The sequence below is a fragment of the Asparagus officinalis genome, chromosome 9 (genome assembly GCF_001876935.1).
Source record: "Asparagus officinalis chromosome 9, Aspof.V1, whole genome shotgun sequence".
NCBI classification, from domain to species: domain Eukaryota; kingdom Viridiplantae; phylum Streptophyta; class Magnoliopsida; order Asparagales; family Asparagaceae; genus Asparagus; species Asparagus officinalis.
The window spans coordinates 26334657-26346592 of NC_033802.1; the positions used below are offsets into that span (position 1 = coordinate 26334657).

The 11936-nt window shown below is 35.9% G+C and overlaps 1 protein-coding gene across 1 annotated transcript; it reads right to left on the reverse strand.

The window, feature by feature from the left end:
- Positions 630-10435, reverse strand: LOC109823314 (NADH-ubiquinone oxidoreductase chain 6). The gene is made up of 2 exons (XM_020389598.1): positions 9233-10435; positions 630-919 (listed from the first exon to the last, which is right to left on the reverse strand). Exons 1-2 carry the CDS (start codon positions 9501-9503, stop codon positions 630-632), a joined length of 561 nt encoding a protein of 186 aa, XP_020245187.1. The 5' UTR covers positions 9504-10435.

Genomic DNA, 11936 nt, shown 5'->3' on the forward strand with positions numbered 1-11936 from the left:
CTGTTCCCGTTGCTTAGAACCTAAAAACCGTTCCCCTTGATATACAACCGTTCCACTTGTTCTAAACTAAGAACCGACCCCTTAGCACAACCGTTCCCTTATGGTACTATTGGGGACGGTTTACAAATCGTTGCACTAGGAGCATAAACCGTCCCATTAGACCTACGGGCACGGTTGCAAACGAGACGGATGTAGAACCGTCCCCATAGACCTAGTGTGATGGTTTCCATGCATAGGGTGACGGTTCAGAACCGTCCCTATAGGCCTCAAATGTGGTAGTGTGACAAGTATACAAACCGGAATCTCAATAGTAGTCAAATCCTCCTGAAGCTCTATCTCTGGTGCATCCAACACTCTCTGTTGCTCCTCATCATGTAAGTGCTTCTTGAGCATAGAAACATGAAATACATTGTGAATACTAGACATCGATGCTAGAAGATCTAGTCTGTATGACACAGCTTCAATACGTTCCAAAATCCGGAAAGGTCCAATATACCTCGGTGCAAGCTTTCCCCGTCTTCCGAATTGCATAACAAAATCTCCAACATGAAACTTCAAGGGTCTTCATCTCTTATCTGCATAGCTCTTTTTCCTACTCTGAGCGGCTAAAATCCTCTCTCTAATCATTGCTACCTTCTCAGTAGTACATCCTGTCTTTTCACCTTTGTAGTCCTATGCATAGTCAGTACTATAGCCCCAATCATGGCTACTAATAAAATCAGACTAGGAACCAAAAACCAGACGGAATAGTAGGTATAAAGTAAATTGCCTAATGTTTCCAAATTAGTCCAACTTCGTACCTTTCCGGCATAAACCGTATATTTAAGAGAGGTCGTATTTCTGTGGGTTGGTAGTAATGGAATGGTTTCATTATCTAAAATGAAGAACATTTCCCACCAAAGGATCAGTCCAATAATACCTGATAATCATATTTTATTACAATTTTATACCATCATTATCTATTTTATATGAATAAATATACTACTAATAATTGTTCTTATCTTTAATTGCAGGTTAATGAAGAATAAATCTCAAACTCTAATTTCTCAACAAAAGACCCTTGATTTAATGAAGAAATGAAGCCATGAAGCCCAATGAATTCTTTCAAGTATTTAATGAAGAAATAAATCAAAGCCCAAACCCAAGAGTCCAAGAAAAGCCAATGTCCAAAGCCCAAAAGCAAATAACAAGAAGAATCTGCGGACAGCAAAAGGAGAAGGGCAGGCATCGATGCCTGCATCCATGGGAGCATCGATACCAGCATCGATGCCTGCATCGATATACTGGGCAGTTAGTTACGAATCTAAGGCTGAAATTTGTTGTTTTTAGATAAGATTTCAATCCAATGGCTCTCATTCACTGATGTTTACAATAAATAATGGTAGAGAGTGAGGGGTTAGAGGTGTGAAAATTTTTGTAACTCCTTTTGGAGAGGAGGGCTACTCTTAATTGAGAAGGTCTTCCAAAATTGTAACTTTTTATTGCAATTAATAATAATAATTTTTTTACCAATTTAAAATTTTTTTCTCTTCTTCTCTTTGTTGGATGATGAAGATGAAGAATTATTTGAAGGTTTGCATTTCTTCATTTTTTCTCTTTTATTTCTTTTTTATTGCTTATTAGTTTAGATTTAATTCTATGTTTGTAGTTAGATTTTATTTTCTTGTTAAATAGCCAAGAGGCTAGAACCCTCTTGCCTTAGATTTATTTCATGCTTATAGAATAGATTTATTTTCTTGCATTTAATTCTTGCAATTTTATTTTGTAGTTTAGATTTTGCAATTTATTTTGTAGTTAGATTTTAATTTCTTACACTATTCACCTTGAGGCTAGAACCCTCTTGGGTTTAGTTTTTATTTTTGTTTAGTTTTATTTTGTTTGATTCTTTTTTAGGCTAGAACCCTCTAGGGAATCACCATTTTCTAAGAAGTGGGTTCAATTTTAGATTACTCATATCTACAATTGAATCCACCATCTTAATTTCTTGTATTTTCTTTTATTCTAGAATTTTGTTCTTCATTCTTGATTTTTTTTTTGTTCTTGATTTTATTCATTTTTCCTTCTCACCTTATTGATCATACTCATTCTTTTTTTTAAATCCACTCTCATTTACACTTTGCACCTATTTACACACCATTTTCACTCTCTCAATCTCTTCACAATCACATTCACTCATCAATCTTATTTGTCACGCACACAACATAAGAACTGATTTTATATTTTCTCCTACAAAACACCTTCCTCGTGGGATCGATATTTTTATACTATAACTTGACACGGTTGTGCACTTGCAACCTTTTTGGTACATGTTTATGCCGCATCAAGTTTTTGGCGTCGTTGCCGGGGAAGGTGCTTAAGTAGGTTTTAATTATTTTGGTTCTTTAACTTGTGTGTTTTTTGTGAAGGAAACACTTGGAGCTTGAAGATCGCGGATTGGAAAATTAGGATTTGAAGATTTACTTTTGGGTAAGTCATCTTTCTAGTTTTTAATTCCACCCTTTAGCTACTTCTTCACATTTAGAAACAATTAGGACTTAAAAAAAGATTTTATTTTTGTTTACCATAATAAAATTCACTCTCCGCTTTAACATTTACTAACAAGATAATAAATTCAAACATATTACCCCCTTCTCATTTGTTTGATTGTTAACCCTAATTTAAAAAAAAGATTTTTCTTTTCCTTCCTTTTTAGTTGCTTTTAATTCATAGGGTTGCATTTCATATTGATAGTAGGAATTCACCAAGTGATTTGAGCATCTTGATTTGACACATACTTAAAAATATTTTTAAGGGTAAAACCCCATAATCAAGATAAGGTGAGGGATTTTATCACCCTTTCCTTAGCCCAAAAAACACTAATTCCTCACTTCACAAACCCAAGCCTAATAAAACTCATTAGACGTTAGCCCCTAGGGATTCGAGCTCAATAAGGAACAAGAAATCCTTAAGTGAACCGGTTTAAGTTTTCTCAGATTAGTTGGTGTCTAAGGCAAGGTTTAGGGGTTGCGTAAAGCGCTCCATAAGGAACGAGGTACTTAATTGATCTTCCTGGCTAACTACCTAGGTAAAACTTTAATCTTTTCACTGTAGGAATTTTTGGTTAGGAGCTGGTCTAGTTGAGTTAGGCTAAACCCTAGAATTAGAGTGATTGAAAAGTGATTGCTTTGATTTGTTTTAGTTAGGTTTTCTCTATTTTTTTTCTTCTCATAAAAAAACTATTTTTTTTTCTTTTTTCTCTTTCTTTATAAAAAAATATAAAAAGAAATAGTTTTGGTGTATGCAATAGTGGATTAGGGATAATACACGTCGATTAATTCGCTTTGAACCAATCATAGAAATGGAGCATCATAATCCACCCGTTCTTTATGATATGTGCTATCCCATTAGGAATGTGATCCCTTCGCGTATTAGGCTCCCCGAAACAAATGGAATAAATTTTGAGCTTAGACCGCAATACATAAACATGCTTCCCAAATTCCTTGGTAATGAAACAGAAGATGCATATATTTTTATTTCGGAATTTGAAGAAGTGTGTATTATGATTAAAATGAGAAAATTAAACGAAGATGCGATCAAACTCAGATTTATTCCATTTGCTCTTAAGGATAAAGCTAAAAAATGGCTGTACAGCTTACCAACAAATTCCATCTCAACTTGGGATGAATTTTTCACTGTTTTTCTTAAGAAATTTTTCCCTATTCATAAAACGGTAAAGCTTAGGAACAGCATTCAAAACTTTAAAATTATCCCGGGAGAACCTTTTTGAAAGTATTTTGACCGATTTAAAGATCTTCTCATCCAATGTCCTCATCATGGTTTAGAAAAATGGTGATTGTGCCAAATAATTTATGAGGGATTAGATTATTCTGCAAAAACTTCCTTAGAATCAATGTGCCACGGGGATTTTATGAGGAAAAACGCTGATGAAGCTTGGAAGTTTTTGGAGAGTCTTTCTGCGATGATAGGGTTTCCCAATCTAAGTCTTGTGGTCTTTCCTTAGAGTCAAACATTGCTTCTGAAGCGAAGATGGCGACAATTCTACGGAGGTTAGAAGCTTTAGAAATTAAGGAACGAGCTCCAGCTCAAATCAATCATGTTTCTGCCTCAGGATGTCATAATTATCAGTCTCCTACCCATGTTTCAGAGGAATGCTCTCTCCTAGGAAACAACAATTCATTAGAACAGATAAATGTTGTATTCCAGCATCCTAGAAATGATCCATTTTCTCTACTCTACAATCCAGGTTGGAGAAATCATCCCAACTTTGCATGGAATCTAGGAAATTCTCCCGGAACTCAAAACTTCACTCCCGCTTCGACCCAACATTTTCCTAGGGGAAACACAGTTCCGTTCAATTCTCATTCACAATTTCAAGAACCCAATTTGCTGTATCAAAATCAGTCTCCTCTTCATCAAGCTGTAATTCAGACTCATCACAATCCAGATCAGGATAAACATCTCAACGTCTTGGAAAGGGGTTTGGAAACCATAATTAAGGCCTCCACTCAAACGACGAATATGTTGACTCAAACGTCTAGCACTCTGAATTCCTTCATACAATCCACTGGACAAATGCTCAACTCCAACACTCAAGCTATAGCTAGATTGGAATCCCAACTTGGTCAACTAGCTAGTGCCATGAGTGAAAGAGAGAAAGGAAAATTTCCAAGTCAACCCGTGATCAACCCTAAGAACACAGGATGCAGTTCATCCTATGAAGCCCAAGTGAATGCAATCCATTCAATTCGGTCAGGTAGACAGGTCGATAATCAAGTGAGAACTCCTCCAAGTCAAACTCTTGATCCTGTACAAATTCCTTCTCCTTCTGATGAATCTATTCAACAATCACTCCCCTCAGATGACCAAGAACCTGAACCCGAACCTGAGCCTGCTTTTGATAGATTTAGACCGGTTGCTCCCTTCCCAGATAGACTTAGGTCTAGGAAACACTCTCCTCAGGAGGAGAAGATCCTAGAAACATTCAAGCAGGTTAAGGTCAACATTCCTCTCTTAGATGTAATTGAACAAATTCCATCTTATGCTAAATTTTTAAAAGAATTGTGTACTAAGAAGAGGCGAACAAATGTTCCAAAGAAAGTCTTTTTAGCCGCCAATATCAGTGAAATGCTATCAAATCTCATACCTTTAAAACGTAAAGATCTAGGTTCCCCCATCATTTCATGTATCATTAGGAATATTCACATTGATAAGGTGCTGTTAGACTTAGGGGCCAGTGTTAATTTGCTTCCATATTCAGTCTACCAGCAATTAGGTCTAGGTGTACTGAACCCAACCAAATGCACCTTACAGTTGGCTGATTGATCTGTCAAGGTCCCTATGGTTGAGTTAGAGGATGTTCTGATTAAGGTTGGAGATTTTATTTTTCTAGTAGATTTTGTAGTTTTGAAAACACAGCCTGTTTCCAATCCCAAAGGACAAACACCTGTCATCTTAGGACGACCTTTCTTAGCCACTTATAATGCTCTCATCAACTGTAGAACTGGTCAAATGAAGCTGTCCTTTAAGAATTTGACTGCTGATCTCAACATTTTTAATCCAGGGGACCAACCAAATAATCAGCCTCTAGAAATAAACTACATTCAAGAAAGATCAGAAGAAGAAGAAGAAGAGTCTGATTTGAGTTTTGAGAAAATTTTTAATGAAGAGTTAGAGTTTTTAGAAGAAGCAGATCAGGTCCTTGAGAATAATAAAACTGTGTTAAACATGTGCTGCTTTGAATTAAATTTTGAAGAACTCTTTCTTGATGAACTTAGATTCTTGAAGAATAATCAACAACCAAATTTTCAGAACTTCACAGAAGAATTGGTTGTTAGAAAACACAACTTCACAGTGCAAGAGTCTAAGTTCATTAAGAAATGCAAAATGCATGACACCAATAATACCTACCTTACCTTTGTGCAAGAATTATTGAACACCCCGAAATGCTTGGAAATTCACATTATTGATTATATTATTCTGAATTTGTTTAAAATCCGGGGAAGAATTTTTAACAATAAGGTAGGATTCAATGTAGAACAGGAACTCTTCATGTTGAATATTTCATTTTACATTGTTTATTTCAGAATAATAAAAAGAATTTATTCTTCTCTCATTTGAGAGTTTCTTGTTCAGTTGTTAAAAAAAAGAAGAAAAAAAAGAAAAAAAGAAGAAAAAAAAGAAGAAAAAAAAGAGAATAAATTTTTTATTTTATCCTCCTCAGACAAAAGGTAATTGCAGATTTTTATCAGCCGACCAAATGTAAGTGCTTCACTTCTTATCTGCTTTACTTTATGCATCATAGAGTTGCATTGAGGACAATGCAAAATTTAGGTGTGGGGGTGGGAATTAGTTATTTTTTCTCTTTATTTCACATTTTTAGTTACATTTTTGTTTTTTCCCCTTTTTTATTTTAAAAAAAATTATAAAAATATCGTCACTTGCCAAATTGATAGAGTTATGTAATAATTGATTTATTTGATAAATTTGAAATTTTCTAATCCCTAGTTGGTTATTTACTTAAGTTCATCTTTTATGATAACTCTAAATAAATTTCTTAAGAAATGATTTTCAAAGTAGTATACTTTACTTAAGCTTTAACTTGGACTTTTATTTAAAATAATAAAATTTTTGCATGCTTAACTTAGAGTTGAAAATAATTTTTTCAAAGTGTCTCGATTTACATATTTTCAAAATATATATACATATACAAAAAAAAATGCAAAAGAAGAGTGCGAAAAATGGGCACAAAAAAAAAACTCTTGAATTCAAGGTGATTCTATCTTATAAAGCCTAAGCTGACCGAGTAATTAAGCTCAAGGAGTATTTCCATACTTAATGACCTAAGCCCATTTAGGTTGGGATCCATTGGCCCAAAACTCGTTAAATGGTCACTTAGAAAGCCCGTTAAAGTAGAAAAAAATCACCAAGGAAGAAAGAGTTAAAAAAAAAACTAATAAATGTTTTATAGTTGTATATATGGTCTTGGAAAATATTTTAAATCAAGCAACTTGAAAATTATTTAAAACAAAGAGTTAGCATATTCTTTTTAAAATTTTTAAATTAAATTTCTAAGTTTGGCTTGGTTTTGTATTGCTACAATGAGAAGATTTTCTTGAAAATATACCTTAGGACCCCGTTTGGCAAAGGGTTAATGAAGAGGGGTTAAAGAGAAGGATTAATGTACTTAGCCCATTTGATAATCCGAATGACTAAATTATTAACCCGTTAAATAAGTTTTATTTTAGCCCTTATGATCAGTTTTAGTGTTTGGGAATAACAATAATTTTGACTATTTTCTTTATAATTAGAAGGGTTAACTCTTATTCCATCTAAATAGGAGTATTAGTAAACCCCTTATTTTGAGGGGTTAACTTAACCCCTCTAGAGGGGTTAACTTAACCCCTCTAGAGGGGTTAACTTAACCCTTCTATATTTTTTATGTTTGGCAAATTATGGAGGGTTAACTCACTTTAACCCTTATATAGATTTGTTGTGTTTGGTAGGTTAAGAAGGGGTTAAGTCTCCTTAACCCCTCACTTAACCCTTTGCCAAACGATACCTTAAGTTATATATAAAAATATTTTCTTGAGTGATAACTGGCTCCAATTAGATTATCTAAGAGTTATCAAGTGAATTTAGTTATTTACTGACTTCTTTAATTTGGCAAGTTGACCGAATTTTATGGGTATATTCACTGCAAACCCTCACGAGACTACAACTCGTCCATTAGGGTAACCTAGGGGTTTAAAGGCTTGTTGTATGTACTAAATACAACCACGATTCCTGCGAAAGTGAGTTAGATTTTCTTTCAGTTTTCTTTCTTTGCTAGAGGACTAGCAAAAGTTTAGGTGGGGGGTATTTGATAATCATATTTTATTATAATTTTATACCCTCATTATCTATTTTATATGAATAAATATACCACTAATAATTATTTTTATCTTTTAATTACAGGTTAAGAAGAATAAATCTCAAACTCTAATCTCTCAACAAAAAGCCCTTGATTTAATGAAGAAATGAAGCCATGAAGCCCAATGAATTCTTTCAAGTATTTAATGAAGAAATAAATCAAAGCCCAAACCCAAGAGTCCAAGAAAAGCCAATGTCCAAAGCCCAAAAGCAAATAACAAGAAGAATCTGCGGACAACAAAAGGAGAAGGGCATGCATCGATGCCTGCATCGATATACTGGGCAGTTAGTTATGAATCTAAGGCTAAAATTTATTATTTTTGGATAAGATTTCAATCCAATGGCTCTCATTCATTGATGTTTACTATAAATATGGGTGGAGAGTGAGGGGTTAGAGGTGTGAAAATTTTTGTAACTCCTTTTGGAGAGGAGGGCTACTCTTAATTGAGAAGGCCTTTCAAAGTTATAACTTTTTGTTACGATTAATAATAATAATTTTCACCACTTTAAATTTTTTTCTCTTCTTCTCTTTGTTGGATGATGAAGATGAAGAATTATTTGAAGGTTTGCATTTCTTCCTTTTTTCTCTTTTATTTCTTTTTTATTGCTTATTAGTTTAGATTTAATTCTATGCTTGTAGTTAGATTTTATTTTCTTGTTAAATAGCCAAGAGGTTAGAACCCTCTTGCCTTAGATTTATTTCATACTTATAGAATAGATTTATTTTCTTGCATTTAATTCTTGTAATTTTATTTTTTAGTTTAGATTTTGTAATTTATTTTATAGTTAGATTTTAATTTTTTATACTATTCACCTTGAGGCTAGAACCCTCTTGGGTTTAGTTTTTATTTTTGTTTAGTTTTATTTTGTTTGATTCGCCTTTAGGCTAGAACCCTCTAGGGAATCACCCTTTTCTAAGAAGTGGGTTCAATTTTAGATTACCCATATCTACAATTGAATCCACCATCTTAATTTCTTGTATTTTCTTTTATTCTAGAATTTTGTTCTTCATTCTTGATTTTTTTTTATTTTGTTCTTGATTTTATTCATTTTTCCTTCTCACCTTATTGATGATACTCATTCTTTTTTTTCAAATCCACTCTCACTTACACTTTGCACCTATTTACACACCATTTTCACTCTCTCAATCTCTTCACAATCACATTCACTCATCAATCTTATTTGTCACGTACACAACATAAGAACTGATTTTATATTTTCTCCTACAAAACACATTCCTCGTGGGAACGATATTTTTATACTATAATTTGACACGGTTGTGCACTTGCAACCTTTTTGGTACATGTTTATGCCGCATCAATACCACTAACTGGTAAATAGCGCAAGACTTCTTCGTGAATCTCCGCTATTTGAATATTGAACATCATAACCACGAATAGGAATGAAACGACAATAGCTCCTATATGAACTACTGGGGAGATCATAGCAGAGAAGTCGAGACCTAACAAAAGAAGTAAACCAGAAGTGTCGCGAAAGACTGGGATGGGAAACGAAATGGAATGTACTGGATTTTTAGCATGTACAACCATCAAACCAGAGACCAAAGCAGGGCTCGACGAAACAGAAAGTATCATGGTACGTCGTCCTTCCCTGAAATGGAACTTGAATGTGTCTTCTTACTCCAACATTCAAGTCGATCTATTACGACCAGCGCGATTGTTCGTATTTCATTTTCTTCTTTCTTCCAAGCCCTTCTTATAATATATAAAAAAGCACTCACTGAATTACTTACGGAATCTCATCTTTCTCTCGACGCCGAGAATTTTGGATGTGTCCGGGTCGATCAGAGGTTCGGCTTGCTTCTCCCCCACCCAGCAAACTCCAGCATTAAAGCCTACGTGCGCTAGCGCACCCGAGGACGAACAAGCAACGGATTAAGCTAAGCGCAAGGTTCTGAAAGAACGAACAAGCAACAACTTTTGCCGTTTCTATTAGTGCAGCCGTTTTCTTTTTGTAGCGCATTAGCGCATCCATTTTGAAGCTTAGCCTTGTAGTTTTTCACCTTCAAAAGAAGGCGCCAGCGCTTAAGTACTGACCCCTCTGGGGGTCCCGGGTTGCTTTGGCGCACCCTACCCTAACGTGAGAGTATTACCTTTTCAGCCTACGCTTGCTGCTTGCTGATCGCTGTGTTCAAAAATGACACGAAGCTGGATATGAGTAGATGTTGTTGGTCGAAAACAAAACGTCTCTCATTCACAATGGAACATAATAGTCTTGCTCGATGCTTTTCCTTTGTGTATTTTCATATTCAGAGTTCAGGCAAAGTTCTTGAAACTTCGAAACTCAAAACCCAACCTAGAAAAGAATGCTACAATGTTCGAAATTCTCAACTTAACATGCCCCCACTACTTCATCTACAGAAATAACTGGGTAGATCTAATGTATTCTAGCATTAAACCAGCTCATGATCCTTAGGCTATACAGCATGGAGCAGGCAGAGAGATGAAAGGACCACCTTCTCCTGCTTGCTTGATCGAAATCTATTCTAGAAGGGATGAAGTGCTACTTAACTACCTCACAAGCTCTGGCCTAAGCATTAAGCTATCCTCCGGCTCTACCTAGCATATCGGTGATCTACAAGGTCTCCCGTACAATGCCGCATATGGGGCCATACTGATTGTCGCTTGATAACTATTGTTATAAGCAAACTCTATCAGTGGAATATGATCCTCCTAGCTACCTTGAAAGTCAATGACACAAGCCCGCAACATGTCCTTCAACACCTAATCCACCCTCTCCGTCTGACCATCCGTCTATGAGTGGAATACACTACTATAAGATAGTTTGCTGCCAAAGGAATCCTGAAAACTCCTCCAAAAATGTGAAGTGAACACTGAACCTTGATTTGACACAATCATATCAAGAACTCCATAAAGTCGAATTATCTCCCGAATAAATATCCTCGCATACATCTCAGCTGTATATGTAGTCTTCACTGGAATAAAATATGCTGACTTTGTCAACCTGTCCACTATCACCCAAACAGAATCATTCCCCTTCTTCGACTTTGGCAACCCTACAATGAAGTCCATAGAAATATCTGTCCACTTCCACTCTGGGATGGGTAAAGGCTAAAGTGTTCCTGCCGGTCTCTGATGCTCTTCCTTCACTTCCTGACAGGTAAAATACTTAGCTACATACTCTGTAATCTCTCTACGCATACCACTCTACCAGAAGTGTCTCCTCAGGTCCTTGTACATCTTAGTGGTCCCTAGATGTACTATGTACCTAGTACGATGTGCCTCATCAAATAACTCCTTCTTCAGCTCGGCACTGGATGATATAACCAGCCTACCCTTCATTCGTAGACCTCTATCTAGTCCAATGGCCCAATCAACTTTAGGCTCTTTGGTAATCTCCTCCTTTCGGATATGAATCCAAGAGTTTTCCAGCTGAGCTCTGACAACTCTGATACTCCAAGATGGCTGCACTAACACAGCTCCCAAAAATGCACTGGTTCTACCAATCTCGGGTCTGAAATCAAACTAGCTAAGAGTAAGAAGATCTCGATATAATGAGCACCTCAAAGCCGAAACCTGATGTCGACGCTTCCTGCTTAAAGCATCTGCTACGACGTTCGCCTTCCCCGGATGATACTAGATCGCGAACTCGTAATCCTTGATAAACTCAATCCACCTCCTCTATCTCTGGTTGAGTTCTTTTTGAGAGAAAAGATACTTCAGACTCTGATAGTCTATGAACAACTCAAACTACATTCCATACAAGTAGTGCCTCCATGACTTTAGTGCAAATACCACTGATGCTAACTCTAAGTCATGAGTGGGATAGTTCTGCTCATGCATCCTCAACTGCCGTGAGATATATGCTACTACCCTCTGAGTCTGCATCAAGACGCCTCCTAAACCTGCTAATGATGCATCTGTATAGACCACAAATGTCCTGTCGCTGCTTGGAATAGTCAAAATTAGCGCTGTAGTCAACTTAGTCTTCAAGATATCAAAGGCCTTCTGGCACTCCACGCTCCAAATGAACTATACACCATTCTT